Below are 19376 nucleotides of genomic sequence, written 5' to 3'. Positions count from 1 at the left end.
TGGCTGCACGCAAACCAACGTACGAGCCACAGCCCGGCTGATCAGGAACTGACTTTAGGTGCTTGTCCAGTGCCAGCTTGAAGACTGCCAGGGGTCTGTTGGTAATCCCCCTTATGTGTGCTGGGAGGCAGTTGAACAGTCTCGGGCCCCTGACACTTATTGTATGGTCTCTTAACGTGCTAGTGACACCCCTGCTTTTCATTGGGGGGATGGTGCATCGTCTGCCAAGTCTTTTGCTTTCGTAGTGAGTGATTTTCGTGTGCAAGTTCGGTACTAGTCCCTCTAGGATTTTCCAGGTGTATATAATCATGTATCTCTCCCTCCTGCGTTCCAGGGAATACAGGTTTAGAAACCTCAAGCGCTCCCAGTAATTGAGGTGTTTTATCTCCGTTATGCGCGCCGTGAAAGTTCTCTGTACATTTTCTAGGTCGGCAATTTCACCTGCCTTGAAAGGTGCTGTTAGAGTGCAGCAATATTCCAGCCTAGATAGAACAAGTGACCTGAAGAGTGTCATCATGGGCTTGGCCTCCCTAGTTTTGAAGGTTCTCATTATCCATCCTGTCATTTTTCTAGCAGATGCGATTGATACAATGTTATGGTCCTTGAAGGTGAGATCCTCCGACATAATCACTCCCAGGTCTTTGACGTTGGTGTTTCGCTCTATTTTGTGGCCAGAATTTGTTTTGTACTCTGATGAAGATTTAATTTCCTCATGTTTACCATATCTGAGTAATTGAAATTTCTCATCGTTGAACTTCATATTGTTTTCTGCAGCCCACTGAAAGATTTGGTTGATGTCCGCCTGGAGCCTTGCAGTGTCTGCAATGGAAGACACTGTCATGCAGATTCGGGTGTCATCTGCAAAGGAAGACACGGTGCTGTGGCTGACATCCTTGTCTATGTCGGATATGAGGATGAGGAACAAGATGGGAGCTAGTACTGTGCCTTGTGGAACAGAGCTTTTCACCGTAGCTGCCTCGGACTTTACTCTGTTGACGACTACTCTCTGTGTTCTGTTAGTGAGGAAATTATAGATCCATCGACCGACTTTTCCTGTTATTCCTTTAGCGCGCATTTTGTGCGCTATTACGCCATGGTCACACTTGTCGAAGGCTTTTGCAAAGTCTGTATATATTACATCTGCATTCTTTTTGTCTTCTAGTGCATTTAGGACCTTGTCGTAGTGATCCAGTAGTTGAGACAGACAGGAGCGACCTGTTCTAAACCCATGTTGCCCTGGGTTGTGTAACTGATGGGTTTCTAGATGGGTGGTGATCTTGCTTCTTAGGACCCTTTCAAAGATTTTTATGATATGGGATGTTAGTGCTATTGGTCTGTAGTTCTTTGCTGTTGCTTTACTGCCCCCTTTGTGGAGTGGGGCTATGTCTGTTGTTTTTAGTAACTGAGGGACGACCCCCGTGTCCATGCTCCCTCTCCATAGGATGGAAAAGGCTCGTGATAGGGGCTTCTTGCAGTTCTTGATGAACACAGAGTTCCATGAGTCTGGCCCTGGGGCAGAGTGCATGGGCATGTCATTTATCGCCTGTTCGAAGTCATTTGGCGTCAGGATAACATCGGATAGGCTTGTGTTAATCAAATTTTGTGGCTCTCTCATAAAAAATTAATTTTGATCTTCGACTCTCAGTCTGGTTAGCGGCTTGCTAAAAACTGAGTCATATTGGGACTTGAGTAGCTCACTCATTTCCTTGCTGTCATCTGTGTAGGACCCATCTTGTTTAAGTAGGGGCCCAATACTGGGCGTTGTTCTCGATTTTGATTTGGCATAGGAGAAGAAATACTTTGGGTTTCTTTCGATTTCATTTATAGCTTTTAGTTCTTCCCGCGATTCCTGACTCCTAAAGGATTCTTTTAGCTTAAGTTCGATGCTTGCTATTTCTCTGACCAGTGTCTCCCTGCGCATTTCAGATATATTGACCTCTTTTAGCCGCTCTGTTATTCTTTTCCGTCGCCTGTAAAGGGAGCGCCTGTCTCTTTCTATTTTACATCTACTCCTCCTTTTTCTTAGAGGAATAAGCCTTGTGCATACATCGAGTGCCACCGAGTTAATCTGTTCTAGGCATAAGTTTGGGTCTGTGTTGCTTAGTATATCTTCCCAGCTTATATCGGTTAGGACTTGGTTTACTTGGTCCCACTTTATGTTTTTGTTATTGAAGTTGAATTTGGTGAATGCTCCCTCGTGACTAGTCTCATTTTGTCGGTCTGGGGCTCCTCGCATACATGTCTGAACCTCAATTATGTTGTGATCTGAGTATATTGTTTTTGATATGGTGACATTTCTTATCAGATCATCATTGTTAGTGAATATGAGGTCTAGTGTATTCTCCAGTCTAGTAGGCTCTATTATTTGCTGGTTTAAATTGAATTTTGTGCAGAGATTTAAAAGCTCGTGTGAGTGTGAGTTTTCATCAGAGCTGCCTCCTGGTGTTATTTCTGCAACAATATTATTTGCTATATTCCTCCATTTTAGGTGCCTTAAGTTGAAATCCCCCAGGAGCAAGATGTTGGGTGCAGGAGCTGGAAGATTTTCCAGACAGTGGTCAATTTTTAACAGCTGTTCCTGGAATTGCTGGGATGTTGCATCCGGAGGCTTGTAGACTACCACAATGACTAGGTTTTGGTTCTCGACCTTTACTGCTAAAACTTCCACTACGTCATTTGAGGCATTAAGCAGTTCTGTGCAAACAAGTGACTCTGCAATGTACAGGCCAACCCCCCCCCCTTTTGCCTGTTCACTCTGTCACATCTGTATAGGTTGTAACCTGGGATCCATATTTCATTGTCCAAGTAGGCTCATCCAGTGCCTACACGTCCTGCAAAGTCGAATCCTCTGTCGAGGTCGAGTTCGCAAGACTCGTATTCCAGCCCCATGGCCTGGTAGCTAAAGTTCTCGCTTCACACGGCGAGGACCTGGGTTCGATTCCCAGCGAGGGTAGAAACATTAGGCTTGTTTCTTTACACCGCTTGTTTACGTTCACCCATCAGTAAAATGGGCACCTGGGAGTTAGTCGACTGGTGTGGGTCGCATCCTGGGACAAAACTGACTCAATTTCCCCGAAATGCTCTGCATAACAAGCGATTTATATAGCAGTATGTAACTGATGTCAGCTGGGACTGTATACCTTGTACATGTACTTATAGTAAATAAAGATATTATTATTATTATTATTATTGATATCACTCACCGGGAACGTGATCTGTTAAGTAGGAAAGCAAGCCGCACGGAAAGTAATCGACACTCTTCAAGCAACACATTCAGGACTTAAGAAATCGTAATGACACGATTGCAAATAAACCATACCCCCGGCCGGGATTGAACCCGCGGTCATAGAGTCTCAAAACTCCAGCCCGTCGCGTTAGCCACTAGACCAGCTAGCCACAATACCTAGTTGGATGAATCTTATTGTGGCTAGCTGGTCTAGTGGCTAACGCGACGGGCTGGAGTTTTGAGTCTCTATGACCGCGGGTTCAATCCCGGCCGGGGGTATGGTTTAACACATTCAGTATCTGACAGTGGAGCTGTCATGGTCTTAGGAACAAACAGATGCAACTTTCGTTCCTATTAAGGCTTTATCAACCATGGTTATCTGACTACAGCAGGGATGCCCATATGCGACCTGCGGGCCGCATGTAGCCCTTCTAGGAAATGAATGCGGCCATCACATGAAATTATGATTTCACTTTTATGCAGGTTCCACAGTGCACAGTGTCAACAAAACCGTGCGGCCGTCATCACATTTGACCATCAATATGACTTGTGTAGGGAAGTTGAGGAGCACAGGTCTACAGAAAACACTTCTTACCAATACAGTGGAAAACTGTGTTGCTCTTGGAAACTATCACTCGTATAGAAGAGATTAGGGAGGCGTTGTGTCGCCATTTATATGTTCATAATACTTTACCTTCATGTGAAGTGACATTGAATTCAACTCATAGTTTTGGCGCTTGTATAGTTAAATTCAACGACGCGTACCTGGTTGTTTGTTCAGTTTACTGTTATCATTCCGAGCCCCATGATGATGATGCGTGTAACTCTCTTATTACTCAACTACCCATCGTCAGTATACTGTCAGTGATTTCAGTGCCCATCATCATCATCAGTGGGGCTGTCTTAGGACAGATTACAGAGGAAAACAAATATCAGTTTTACTAATAATAATAATATCTTTGTTTCTACAAGTACATGTACAAGGTATACAGTCCATAGCTGACATTGATGACATACTACTATACAGACAGCCCCTTGTTATGCAGAGCATTTCGGGCAAATTAGGTCAGGTTTGTCCCTGGATGCGACTAACACCCAGGTACCCATTCTACTGGTGGGTGAACAGGAATAGCAGGTGTCTTAGGTTTTCCAGCCGTACCGGGATGTCGATCCCCGGACCTCAGTGTGTGAGATGAGTGCGCTAGTGATCGAGTTAGTGGTACTCATGTAGATGATCGAGTTGTATTTCTGCAATAGAGTTATCCTAGTCTTCTTTGGATATTTCACCTTTTCTGTCTTGGGGGGGTTTATGACGACTCTCTGGAATCTGACCATTTTCCAATTTGCATTTATTATACATATGACACTTCTCTTTCTCTTTCTGTTCACCGATTTAAATTCAAGAAAGAAGATTGTAGGTTAATGTCCAGGCTGGCCACACCTGATATATCCGGGAGTGACATTGACTCAAAAGATCAAAATGTCACTTTATCAATTCTTAGGACTGCTGAGTTAGCTATTCCTAAGACCTCGGTCGTTCCACACAAGCATAATGTGTCCTGGTGGACACCAGAGTATCGCAAGATACTCAGCCATTGTAATGAACTTAACAGGATTTTTGGCAAAGAGCCCACCACCCATCATTTTATTGATTATAAATTTGCCCGGGCTCAGGCAAAATGTACTGTCCGTCAAGCTAAACGAGATTGCTAATGAGGCTGTTTCCACCCTCACTAAAGAAATTCATTACCCAGGTCTGAACTACTATCTATCGCATAACCAGTTAAAAATCCAGGTCAAACCTCAATAAGTTGTTTGCATTATACAACGAGATTTGGACGTCTTGCTCCCCTCAAGGAAGGTTCCTTGATGTTGGCGAGGGTCTCTTGATTATAATAATAATAGACGTCTTGCTTGGTTCCAAGCTCGTGGAACTTTGCACATGTCGTGCCACTCCCCAAAATGTCCAGGAGAATAACGAACCTCTCTTTTCCTCCCTATTGTTTTGCAGAGTCAAGAAAGCTGTTAAATGATCGACAATGTGCTTTGCACTTTCCCAGAGACGCACTAGATCCTTTAATGATATTCTTCAGGCCTTCAGCTTCAAACACTTTGTTACTGCTGCATTTTTTAGGCACTGAAAAAGTTTACGACATGACATGGCGACGGGAAAATACTGGCCAAACTTTGTTAATAACTTCTTGACGTACAGAACTTTCACAGTCCTCCGGTCACATAACGAAATTACATATATATTTACCCAAAAGAACAGGGTACCACAGGGCTGTGTGATAAATGATTAAAAAACAAACAAACGATAAGTTGAAGATTGAGACACTTATGCAACATATGGGATTTTTTTAACCATTTATCACATCTGTCAGACGCTGCAACATCATGGGATCTTGATACAAAGAATTCTTCAACCTTATCCAACCCATGGATGAAGACCTACTTAGACTAGTGGATGGTCCCACTATGACCCTGCCTCCTCCTGCTTCGCCTCACCTGACTACAGTATATAAGCCACTACAGTATATAAGCCACGTCTCCTTACACCCTTCTGATTTGTATTGGACTGATGAAGCCACTGTGTGGCGAAACGTTTCCTCAATAAAGATTCCCATATGTTGCATAAGTGTCTCAATCTTCTACCACAGGGCTGTTCTCAGCTCAGCTTTTCTGTCTTGATCAATTACATTCTGTCTCCAGCTTCCTTCCCATGAAACTTTAAATCCTCACTGTAAGCTGGTGAATGTGTCTTGTGGCATATGGCATTTATCTCCCAATGCACAATTTTCGGCGCTGCGGGTTCAGCTTGTCCTCGAATTCGCTCTACGTTGGGCGATCAGTGGAATTTATACACTCTACTGACCCAGTCTTAATTAATTTATCCCCTGGTGACATTGTGATACCGGTGCAGCCTTTAGCTGGGTTCCTGGGCCTACACTTCGAACACAAGCTCAATTGGAAGAGACGTTGATATCCTTGTTACATGCTGCCGTCTTCTTACGAAACTTCTATGATACTTTACCAGAACAAAGCATCCAGTATCGTCCTTCGCAAGGTTCACAAGCTGGTGAATGAAAACATAACGCCTTGAAAGCTACCCAAGTACAAAATCATCGCGCCGTGATTCCCATCTAAAATAAAAATATGCGCCGAAGGAAGAGGTCCATCAGCTCTTCTGCAAAATACTAGTCAAATACCTCACCACCATCTCTACACCGACGGCCTCAAGACGAGTGAAAGTGTGAGTATTAGTGTTTGGTCGAGGGAATATTCCTTCAGGTTTCGTTTTCCGGATCATACATCAGTCTTTACTGCTGAACTCTCTGTTATTGATCGAACTATAGATTATATAGTTCAAAACAGAGCAGTTTTATATTTTCCGATACCATGTCTGCGTTGTTGCTATACAGATTGGAGTCACCGTCTGTCATGAGTTACTTGGCAATAATATCACCCTGATCTGGGTACCTGGGCACCTTAATATCTTTGACAATGATCAAGCCAACATGCTTGCGAAGTTAACCTCGGAGCTCTTGGGGTTTTCTTGGGTCTCACGGGACCCTGGGTCACTGCTCTCTTTGGGGGAAGAAATCACTCAACCTTCTGTGGCAAAGTTAGTGGACCAGCTTGGCTATACCATACAAGTTCAAGTCCTTTAATGCAGACTAAACCACCTCCTATAGAACCAACCACGGTGAAGAAGTCGTCTCCGGTCTCTGACTCAGTTGCGCTCACCTTTAGCCCAGTCTGGAAGGTGAATATTCCCCAGTGTTCCTGCAGCAGTTTCCTTACTATTCCCTACATCCTGTCCTCTCTACATCCTTTTTTGCCTCTGAGCAGAAACACTTCCCGTTCACAGCTGACTCCTTCCTCCATGACGAATATCCATCTGTTGTCAACTCCTTGCTTCACTTCCTCAAAGAGACAAATTTGATGAGGGTGATGTAGTTTATGTTCTCGTGCCTGTATATATTCGTCTGATATGTAGACAAAGTCTTTCCTTGTCCTGTCTCATGACTCGGTCTCTTCCTGCTGCCACACCCCATAGATGCGAGCTTGACTTCTGCCTTCTCTTCTCTTATAATTTTACCTTTAACGTATGCTGCCTTGTTGAGTAATTTATTTTGACAAGGACAGCATATAACATAAGTTTTACAATATTCATCTTTCACACTGACGATCCACCTTTCACACTACATTTATGCGATCATGTTCTTAACAGGTAGGTAGTCTTAGGTTTGTTCTTCCTTGCCTCTTCCTTTGCTGATAGGTGGCCTTGTGTTCACTGAATAGGGCGCCCCTGGCCTAACGACCTTCTTATAGGTCGATGACCGTTAACCCCAACATGGAATGAAGTGTTAGTGGCCCTAAAGACATGGAGAAAAAAATCGCAGAAGCTCTCTATGAACTTTTTTTTTTTTAAGCCTGCGAGTTTTATGCTCTTAATTATATGGTAATTTAATGTTTTATTTTCAACTTTCAAAACTTTTTAAATGTTTCTTAAAAGTATATTTTTCTTAATATCTACATTTGTAATTCTGAATGTTTTTTTTCTTTTGTAGAACTGAAGATGAGAATAGGAATTTCAAAGCAAACCGAAATAACAACCTTTAACTTCACACCATAGCTAACTCATAATTTTTTCACCAAACCTTGTTAAATTTTTAAACTGCAAGAATTCCGAATTTATCAAACCTATTTAACAATGTTGTTAGATTTTATTCTTAGGAAAGGGAGTGACGTGAGTCTTCAGGTCATCAACGTAAACTTATCGTGAACCTCAACAATTTTAACAGAGTAAAATACATAATATTCACTTACGAAATATGTAACAAATTTGCTATTATCATCAAAACATTTTTGTCTGGAGAAGTCTATATGAGTCTGCAGCATCACAATGATGAACATTATCACTATGGAGAAGAAGAGCCAGACATCAACCAACTTAAAGTACGACGTCTTGGGCAACGAATTAGATGTCTGCAATAACAAAATATATGCAGTTAATAACACAAAAAGATGTAAACCAATAATTTATGCAGTATTATATACTTGTGGGCGTTAATGGTTTATGTACATAAATATTAAGAGGAAAAATGAAATGCTAAGAGTCAGGGCCACACTAGAAGGGACAGTTGGCCCTGACGTTGAAGCTCAGTGGGGGACCTCGTATTATCATCGTCAATGATAATGATAATGCTACGTACAAGTTCCAAACTGTACCAACTATTTTCCAACCAGATTATTATTCCTAAATCATATTTAAACCACTCTTAAGCCACTTCTAAGCCACTCTGATAAAAAACTTCTGGAGCCATCTTTGTCTCAAAGACCATGAAGACTCACATTCATCACACTATAGATATCATGCTATAGATAGCTCATACAGTCAAAGTTTTCAGGGATAATGAGTAATACGTAACAATCTCACTAAATAGTAATAACACGATTGTGAACAAATCAGGGAACGGGTGGGGTTCGAACCCATGGCGAGTGAGTCCTAAAACTCACAGGCCAGTGTGTAATCCACTGTATATTGCTACTCATTACAGGAAGGTTAGCATGGGCCACCAATGTGATCACAAATGCAGTATTTTACAGATGAATCTCACACCAGCGTGGCTGTGGTCTGCGAGGCTGAGGACTCGTTTACAATGGTTTCGAGCCCCACCCGTTCTGTGATTGATTTGGAGTAGTGTTATTACAGTTTCGTGAGTCATGATGGCGGCTTTGAGGGGAGTCGAGGTAGAGCACGCCACAACCAAGCTAGTGCGAGATTCGTCTGTAAGAAACTTACATTTGTGGTCACAGTGGGATCAATGTTGTTCTCCCTATTGGGAAAAGAAAAATACCTAGATGGACACATCCTGTTAAGCTAGTATATCCCAATGGTTAACACACTGGCCTGTGAGTTTTAGGACTAGCCTGCCGTAGGTTCGATCTTCACCCGTTCTGTGATTTCAATGCAGTAGTGCCTGAGGGACACCATACAGTGAGAAGTGAAAGAAGACTTAGAAGATGTGAAGTGTTACTTATGATTAGGAACTAGTGGGATTTTGAGAAACTGGAAAAAAATATAGGTAATTCTTAGGGCAATTTAATAGGAAATGTAAAAACTGGAGGACCCAAGATAATAATAACAGAACTAAATAACCCTTTTCCCTTCCTCCCATTGAATAACAGAAGCAAGACAGGAATATGAGGATAACCAAACCACAACGGACCTCTAGGATATGGTGGCAAAGAAAGCAAAGGCCTATGAAAAATATTCACTGCAGGACATTTCAAGCAAAGCGTGATAGACTAGGAAAACTGTCACCCACATGCAGGACTGGAAACATGGAGAGTGTGACTGATGGATACTGCAGTGGAGAAATTTCAGACACACCACATGAACAAATAAGGATATAAACAGTAATGAGGCATTACTACTTGGTCAGGGCTTTAACCTAAGCAGATCAGACAGGAAAACTGAACTACGGAGAGTCACTCAGATCCAGTGAAAATGTTGTCTTAAGCTTTGAATATCTGGTAGATATGAATATAGGAAAACCAGACTACAGGAGAAGAGACTCTGAGAACAAGAGATGTTCTAGATCGAATGCAGTAGAAAAGAAAAATAGTAAGTTTATTCAGGTACGGGGACACATATACTTAAATAAATTATCATACGTAGCAGCATATGTATAGATACCTATGATAACTCAGAAAATTCAGACAAAGTGACTTGATTCCACTAGGGTCCTTGTAATATCTTCTTATTTAAACCTTCAGTGTTAATTAAAACAGCTAAATGACTAAACTTTGTGAAAAACAGTTACAAGGAGATATTCTAGAAATTAGGTAAACTGAGTTATTTACAGTAACATTAAAGAGAGGATCAGATCACATAAACAGGTACGTGAATGTTACAGTAATAGGTATATGCATTTTAACTATACAAGAAATCACTCCCCTCCCTGTCTGTAAATTTATTATTAGCTATCTCTTAGCTCTCTTCCTGAGCTGGTTCATGCTATGACGGGCTTTGACATATGCAGGTAGTCCGTTCCACTCCTTTATTGCTGTACAGTGAAAGGTGTTTGAAGCCTGACCGCTTACTGTGGGTACTACGAAGTAGTGTTCCCTTCCCCTAGTACTATGCTCGTTGTGGTTCCCAGCGTTGACAAACTTGGCAGAAAGATATTCTGGACTCAACTTGTGAGCAATTATATAAACGTGATTTAACTTCAGTTGCATATCCAGTTATCGTAACTCATCCTGGCCTACATGTTCTCTTGGACCCAGGTCCAGGATGAATCTCGCCATTTTGTTCTGGGTGATTTGTAGTACTTTCAGTAGTCCTTTACATGAGCTAGTCCAAAATCACCTAGTGAGCCTAATCCGGATCTGCCCGGATTCATCTAACGACCGGATTCAAATGGATTAGTTGATAACAAGGTATCCTCTGACTGGTTTCACTAACTGACGGGGTTCTTCGCGCCCTATCAAACACTCAAACAGTAACTACAACAAATAGTTACAATACAGATAGACAGATCTACTGTTAAGGTGATTATTAGGAAAAAGATATACAGTGATCCACTAACTTGATTCTTCCAGTTTCGCTGGATTCGGGAGGATTTAAATGGATTTCGCTGGATTCGGGAGGATTCAAATGAATTTATGTTTTTGTTGTAGCTGATGTTAGACCTCAGTCACGCAGAGAAGATTATTACAATTTAACACTGCATGCAGTAGGCCTACTGCCTACACAGTCATTTATCTATTTTTTTTTTTACCTCCTATGCCTTTTGCTTAAGTGGTGCTGTCTTCAAGCTGAGCTGTAATGTATATTACACAAAAGAGGTCAGCATCGCATGTCATTATGCCGTTGTGTGCAATTGTACTTAGTTGACCACCATTATGACAGAAGTAAGGGAAATGCGGGTGTGTGTGTGTGTGTACTCACCTAATTGTAGTTGCAGGGGTCGAGACTCAGCTCCTGGCCCCATGTGTGTGTGTGTGTGTGTGTGTGTGTGTGTGTAGGCGTGTGTGCTCACCTAGTTGTCTTTGAGTTTTGCCTTCAAAGAAATAGACCAATTTTTAGAAACTATTCCTGATCAAAGACATTTGTATTCCAAAAGGAAACTGGAAAAGTATCTTTACCAGGTGCTAGATCAGCCAGGCTGTGATAAATATGTGGGCCAGCGGGCCACCAGCAGAAAAACCTGGATGACCAGGCAAGCACCTGACAAGCCTGGCCTCTGGGAGTAGAAAAGCTATCGGAACTCATCAAGGGTAAAGGTATATAAAAGTTTATGTACAGTTCAGGATATTTTTTATAAGAAATGCATCGCCACGAGTGACTTCGTGGCTAAACGCTTCTAATAAATGTCTCGAACTGTACACAAGTGTCTTTCTCCACATCTTGTCGGTATCATCACACCTGTAATGATGTGGTAGAATAACCGACAATATGTTAAATAAAAGGACACATGTACAGCTAATGCGACGTTTTGGTTGTGGCGGGGTTTCGCTCTCCGAGAGCTTTGTCAGGCTGTAACGGCTTACAGAGTTCCTGGAGGTCGAAACGTTGCCATAATGAAGGTGTCGCATTAGATGCACATGTGTCCTTTTACCTAACACATAACCGTACCTTTTACTTCCATTCCTGGTCATTCTGGCTAAGACTGTGGTGGAGCAGATGATCCCCTGAACTGGACCAGCTTGACATCGAAGAAATGTTCCCGGTTGTTTAGCTCCTGGTTCCTCCCAATTCAAGCATCTATCCACTAGTATTTGGTGCAGCGTGTTAGAGGTTTCCTTGAATACAACTCACACCCATTCGTGTACCTGTCCTACCGAGTAGGTTGGACAGGTATATGAATGGGTGTGAGTTTGACCTACCTAGCATGGGCAGGTAGGCCTGCTCTAATGCTCCTTCTTTCATATGTTGTCATGTGTCGTGTTTTGAGCCCTGTCTTGTTCACATTCTTGAACGCCATTCTTAATATTTACGACTCCGACGTACCACTCCGAAGTTATTTGGTTAGATTTCGCGAGTATTTTTCCACATTTCTTTCACTTGCTGTAGTTGAACTTCCGAAGCTTCTTTTCTGATCATATTTGCAACCGGTTAAAGTTCTTTCACAGTTGCGACAGTCCACGTTAGTTTTTCCTTGGGGTATGGGAGTGACCACTTAGCTTCGACTAGGCGCCCATACTTATCTGGGATCTGGCCGAGTGTCGATGGCAGTATGTGTAGGTTCGAATCCTGCTGTGGACTGAGAGATAATGTTTAAATTATTAATAATAAATTATTTATACTTCACATTTTCCTTTAATATTTGAGATCCTTCACTATTATTCTAGCTTGTTTTAGAGCTTGCCTTTCAGATTTTGTGCCCGTTCTTCTCTTAGCTCTCTCCAGGTTCTGCCGTGAGACTTAGCAGTTTTCATTCCTGAATCCTTATTCTGAAATTAATCTTGCTCTCTGTGTTTGTGTGGGTGGGTTGGTTGGGGAGTGGGAGAGAAAGTCAGGTACTAGTAGGAAGCAGTTTGTGAGATGTGGCTGGCCAATACAAGGGAAACTAACCTCCCTCTTGCTCTGCCGTATCGCACCTCAGGCTAGGCTTACACTTCTTGTCTTCATCTTTCGTAATGATTCTCTTGAGAAGCTCGCAGTGCCCTCGAGATTATGCGCACGAGTTCCTTGAATACACGTGCGTATACTTCTTGTAATGTTTATGCAACGCGTTGAACATAGCATAAGCATTTGTATGTGTAGCATATATATTTTTTCAAACTTAACCTGCCAAAGATACTTGTAACCCAGCCGGAGCCGGGCGGTAGTGATATCCAAGAGTCTGCTTATTTTGCTGGATGCACCATAGACATGTGGCTCCTCCTGCATGATGGAATGATGATAGATGGACTGACTGGTGTCAATCTCCCTAAGTCTTAAGTCAATAAAGTTCAATTGAAGTTCTTTTCGTATTATTGTTCTCAAACTACTAACTGACAAGCAAAGATTGTAATCTACTCCCTCTTTGAAAGCATACAGCTTAACCAATTTATCAGTTTTACCATGCATCTGAAGACCAATGTGAAATGGAATCCACAGCGTGTGCACTCTGACTCCACTGTCCACAATCTTACCATACCTATGTCTGGCTTCTGACACAAGCATGCCACAATTTATACTTAATGAGTTGAGAGCATTTATGGATGACAGAGAATCAGTTACAATTAAAGTGTCAACCTTTGATACATGGACGCATTTGAGTGCAAGGAGTATGGCAAACAGTTCTGTTTGAAGGGTAGAGGCCCAGTTATTGATGCGTGCTCCAATTTCTTTATGAGAGCCATCACTCTGTATGACAACAGCAGCACTACCAGCTGCACCAGTGGACTGGTGAATAGAACCATCAACGTAAATAATTTGTGAAAGTGTGTTGTGTGTGACTAAGTTATCAATACAGTTTAAGGCATCATGTTTGGCTTCAAGACGAAGCTTTGGTGTGATTTAAGAAGAGTTTTGGGGGGAAATGGAGGAATGGTAGTTTGGAATGGGGTAATATCCCATGGAGCAGGGAAGTGTCTCTGTTGCCTAACTTGACATAGATCATGTAGCTGGTTCATGCGGAGGTCGGTTCCAGTTTTTTTCGATCCATCTGGAAGGATGTTCACCAGTGCTGAGGAAAGTTTGGAGGGCTTCTGTGCAGGGGTTTGAATGGGCTAACCTAAGCATATTGACCCCAATAAGGATATTTCTTTCAGTAACACGATCTCTAATGCTTGGAATATTAAGTTCTTTCCGCATATTTAAAATTTTGGCAGTACGAGGGCATCCTAGGGTGATCCTCATTGCTTCGTTTTGCAGTTTTTCCAGCCCTCCAAGCTTCCAGTCAGACACGAGTGCAAGTAGTGTCGCCGCAAAATCAACCAATGAACTAATATAAGCAAGATACATCATTTTCATAATTTTAACATTAGCTCCATACCTGGGATGGAAACCTGCCACAACTCTAAGTGCTCTCAGCCTTTCTTTGTATTGGCGACAAAGTCTCGTTATGACAGGTCCAAGTAGTGGAACCTCAAAGCCTAGATACCTGTATCTGCTTACATATTCTAGAAGAGACCCATCATGCAACTGGATCTGACGAACTGTGCCTCTCTGTCGAGGAGGACGCCTGTTGAGTATCTTTGTTTTATCCCCTGAGATTATTAACCCCAGGTCCTGACACGAGGCTAGTACATGATTAAGAATGTTTGGGTGTTGGAGAATCAGGTGGTGTGAATCATTATATCATCAGCAAAACTAACCATATAATGATGGGGCTGGCTAGGCATAGCATTAAGTAGGGCATTAATCAGAATATTGAAAAGGGTGGGACTAAGCACAGCTCCCTGTGGGGTTCCTAATTCGGTTCCTAATTCCTAATTGGGGGATATGATTGAGGTGTATAAATGGAAGACAGGAATAAATAAAGGGGATGTAAATAGTGTGCTGAAAATATCTAGCCTAGACAGGACTCGCAGCAATGGTTTTAAGTTGGAAAAATTCAGATTCAGGAAGGATATAGGTAAGTACTGGTTTGGTAATAGAGTTGTGGATGAGTGGAACAAACTCCCAAGTACCGTTATAGAGGCCAGAACGTTGTGTAGCTTTAAAAATAGGTTGGATAAATACATGAGTGGATGTGGGTGGGTGTGAGTTAGACCTGATAGCTTGTGCTACCAGGTCGGTTGCCGTGTTCCTCCCTTAAGTCAATGTGACCTGACCTGACTAGGTTGGGTGCATTGGCTTAAGCCGGTAGGAGACTTGGACCTGCCTCGCATGGGCCAGTAGGCCTTCTGCAGTGTTCCTTCGTTCTTATGTTCTTATGTTCTTCTTAAGTCTTTAGTTACACTTCTATGTCCCTGGAACAACACAGACGACTTTCTGTTGGACAGGTAACCTTTAATCCAGCGGAGAAGCCATCCTCCAACATCCATTCTGGCAAGTTCACTAATGATTACATGTCGGTTGGCTACATCAAAAGCGGATTTAAGTCAAAGGAACGTAGTGTATGAGCTGTCAGTGTCAATATGTAAAGTAAAAGGACACAAGTGCAACTAATGTGACATTTATTGTGGCAACGTTTCGCTCTCCAGGAGCTTTATCAAGCCATTACAAACAATACATGGACACAGAGGGTATATAAAGGCTCAGAGTGAGGTGAATACTAGTGAGGTACCATTTCGATGTTCACTAGTGGTAGTAGTAGTAGTAGTAGTAGTGACAAAAGTAATACAATATGGTAGAGCAATTAATTCGTACATGAGTAAAAGGATATAAAAGCTATTACTTGGGTAACATAAAAATAGGTTGGACAAATATAAACTGGAATGAGGCAGCTTGTTTCAGTGTTCACTCTCTGTGCTTTGTGTAGTATAACAGGAGAGACTATGTGATGGCAGGGTTTACTGTTTTCAGGAGGATTCTTGCTAAGACTTCGGAGATGGTGAAGCTGCCGTTGTTTTGTTTAATTGTATTCGAAACAGCGATCAGTGCTGATTCGAGGCACTTGCGTCTGCGGAAATTAGTTTCTTTGATCACTAATTGGGCGTCTCTGAATTTCATGAGATGATTGGTGGAATTTCGGTGTTGTACACAGGCGTTGTTCAGGTTATCGTTCCTACATGCGTAAATGTGTTCATTGAGGCGGGTGTCGAGGTTTCTGGCTGTTTCACCTACGTAAATCTTGTCACAGCCTCCACAGGGTATAGTGTAAACTCCTGCATTGACTGGTTCGTGGTGCTTGGATTTTGTCCTGGTTATATCCTTTATTGAAGTGCTAGAAGCGATGGCGACTCTGGTGTTAGCTTGTGAAAGTGCTTTTGAGACGTTCAGTGCAACCTGACTGTTGGGAAGAATTATAACTTTGCTGGGAGTGGTGTTGATGCGTGGAGAATTTATGATCTGAAGAGCTCTTTTCTTGCAGTCTTTGATGAAAAAAGAAGGAAAATGTAACTCTGTGAATGTTTGGTGAATGTATGTACACTCCTCGTCAAGAAACTCAGGACTACAAATTCGGTATGCTCTTAGGAAAAACCCGATGATGATGCCTCTTTTGGTCTTGGTATCTTGACTGGAATAGAAGTGTGTGAGATCATTTTTATTGGTGGGTTTCCGATAAACTTGAAATCTTAGGTTGTTGTCTACTTTGTGAATGAGGACGTCGAGGAAAGGTAGCTTGTCATTGGACTCTTCTTCTAGTGTAAACTGGATCGCCGGTTCAACTGCGTTGAGCCTTGCCTGAAGATCCCGTACATCAAAACGTTTTGGAGTTATTACGAGGACATCGTCCACGTAACGTAACCAAGTGACGCTTGAAGGGATGATGTTGGCGAAGTGTTCGGACTCTAGGTGTTCCATGTATAAGTTGGCTAGGACGGCACTTATGGGGGACCCCATTCCCATGCCGTAGGTTTGTTTGTAGAGCTTGTTATTGAAAGAAAAACAGTTGAAATTAACACAGAGTTCAATTAAGTCAACAAAATCTCCGGGAGGTAGAGGAAGATTAAGGTCCTGATTGACTTTACGTCGTAGAACCTCGATGGCTTTTTTGGTAGGTACTTTTGTGAAGAGGGAAGTCACATCCAAACTGCTTAGTTTCTTGTTACGGATGGAGAGGTTACGGATGCGGTTGAGAAGGTCACCTGAGTGTTTAAGATGAGCGGGGCTGATGGTCCCCAGAAGGCAGGAAAGATGTTTGGCAAGAACTCCGGCTAGTTTGTGTGGAGCACTGCCTATTCCTGACGTGATTGGTCTGAGAGGAATATTGTGTTTATGGGTCTTGGGTAAACCATACATGTGTGCTGGTTTAGGGTTGCTTGGTAACAAGTACAGAAGTTTCTTCCCTTCTCTAGTGCGTTTGAGTATTTGTCTGGTTTTGTATAGAAAATCTTTGGTGAGCGTCTCCCACTGTTGAGTGCTGATGGGTTCGTATGTAGATTGATCATTCAAAAGGTCCATCATTTTAGTGTTGTAGTCACTGGTGTTGAGGATGACGACTCCACCTCCTTTGTCGGCGGTGGTGACGATAATGTTGGGGTCGTTGGCGAGGTTCTTAAGGGCAGTGATGTATCGTCTAGGAAGATTAGAAGTAGAAGGTTCACATAAAGCTGCAGTGAGAAGGCCCTGTATATAACCCTTCTGGAAGTTGCTGTCACTGTGTCTATGGTTCCTGGTAACTAGATTTAGTTGATAGTTAGGTTTGCGTATGTAGGTGGTAAATTTGAGTCCCAGACTCAGTGCTTGTTTTTCGTAGTCGGTTAAGGTGCGTGACGATAAGTTGTTTATCAGGGATTCACGTCCCATTTCCTTCCATCGACTGTTAGAGCAGAGGTACTGAAGTTTGCGATTGAGTTTGATCTTCTGTTGGAGGTTAGCTGTGGTGACTCAGGTGACCTCAACCGCATCCGTAACCTCTCCATCCGTAACAAGAAACTAAGCAGTTTGGATGTGACTTCCCTCTTCACAAAAGTACCTACCAAAAAAGCCATCGAGGTTCTACGACGTAAAGTCAATCAGGACCTTAATCTTCCTCTACCTCCCGGAGATTTTGTTGACTTAATTGAACTCTGTGTTAATTTCAACTGTTTTTCTTTCAATAACAAGCTCTACAAACAAACCTACGGCATGGGAATGGGGTCCCCCATAAGTGCCGTCCTAGCCAACTTATACATGGAACACCTAGAGTCCGAACACTTCGCCAACATCATCCCTTCAAGCGTCACTTGGTTACGTTACGTGGACGATGTCCTCGTAATAACTCCAAAACGTTTTGATGTACGGGATCTTCAGGCAAGGCTCAACGCAGTTGAACCGGCGATCCAGTTTACACTAGAAGAAGAGTCCAATGACAAGCTACCTTTCCTCGACGTCCTCATTCACAAAGTAGACAACAACCTAAGATTTCAAGTTTATCGGAAACCCACCAATAAAAATGATCTCACACACTTCTATTCCAGTCAAGATACCAAGACCAAAAGAGGCATCATCATCGGGTTTTTCCTAAGAGCATACCGAATTTGTAGTCCTGAGTTTCTTGACGAGGAGTGTACATACATTCACCAAACATTCACAGAGTTACATTTTCCTTCTTTTTTCATCAAAGACTGCAAGAAAAGAGCTCTTCAGATCATAAATTCTCCACGCATCAACACCACTCCCAGCAAAGTTATAATTCTTCCCAACAGTCAGGTTGCACTGAACGTCTCAAAAGCACTTTCACAAGCTAACACCAGAGTCGCCATCGCTTCTAGCACTTCAATAAAGGATATAACCAGGACAAAATCCAAGCACCACGAACCAGTCAATGCAGGAGTTTACACTATACCCTGTGGAGGCTGTGACAAGATTTACGTAGGTGAAACAGCCAGAAACCTCGACACCCGCCTCAATGAACACATTTACGCATGTAGGAACGATAACCTGAACAACGCCTGTGTACAACACCGAAATTCCACCAATCATCTCATGAAATTCAGAGACGCCCAATTAGTGATCAAAGAAACTAATTTCCGCAGACGCAAGTGCCTCGAATCAGCACTGATCGCTGTTTCGAATACAATTAAACAAAACAACGGCAGCTTCACCATCTCCGAAGTCTTAGCAAGAATCCTCCTGAAAACAGTAAACCCTGCCATCACATAGTCTCTCCTGTTATACTACACAAAGCACAGAGAGTGAACACTGAAACAAGCTGCCTCATTCCAGTTTATATTTGTCCAACCTATTTTTATGTTACCCAAGTAATAGCTTTTATATCCTTTTACTCATGTACGAATTAATTGCTCTACCATATTGTATTACTTTTGTCACTACTACTACTACTACTACTACCACTAGTGAACATCGAAATGGTACCTCACTAGTATTCACCTCACTCTGAGCCTTTATATACCCTCTGTGTCCATGTATTGTTTGTAATGGCTTGATAAAGCTCCTGGAGAGCGAAACGTTGCCACAATAAATGTCACATTAGTTGCACTTGTGTCCTTTTACTTTACATATTGTCGGTAATTCTACCAACTTTATTACAATCTGAGTATGTTGTAAGTAATACCATCCCCCGGCTAAGTGGGGTGTGAGCATTGAGACCATTGA

General features: G+C 42.4%; 1 protein-coding gene across 1 annotated transcript in view; it reads right to left on the bottom strand.

Annotated features, from left to right (window-relative positions):
* Positions 1–19376, bottom strand: part of LOC128698699 (uncharacterized) — a gene marked incomplete at its 5' end in the record, with an annotated part of 173883 nt that overhangs the window by 12177 nt on the left and 142330 nt on the right. Inside the window, 2 exons of the mRNA XM_070097824.1 lie at positions 8060–8218; positions 12941–12951. Of these exons, the coding sequence (XP_069953925.1) occupies positions 8060–8218; positions 12941–12951 (170 nt within the window). The remainder of the gene's footprint in view (positions 1–8059; positions 8219–12940; positions 12952–19376) is intronic.

This window comes from Cherax quadricarinatus, chromosome 59, assembly GCF_038502225.1.
Source record: "Cherax quadricarinatus isolate ZL_2023a chromosome 59, ASM3850222v1, whole genome shotgun sequence".
NCBI lineage: Eukaryota > Metazoa > Arthropoda > Malacostraca > Decapoda > Parastacidae > Cherax > Cherax quadricarinatus.
Note: the sequence above shows the minus strand (reverse complement) of the source record. Positions and strands in the feature narration are given on the sequence as shown.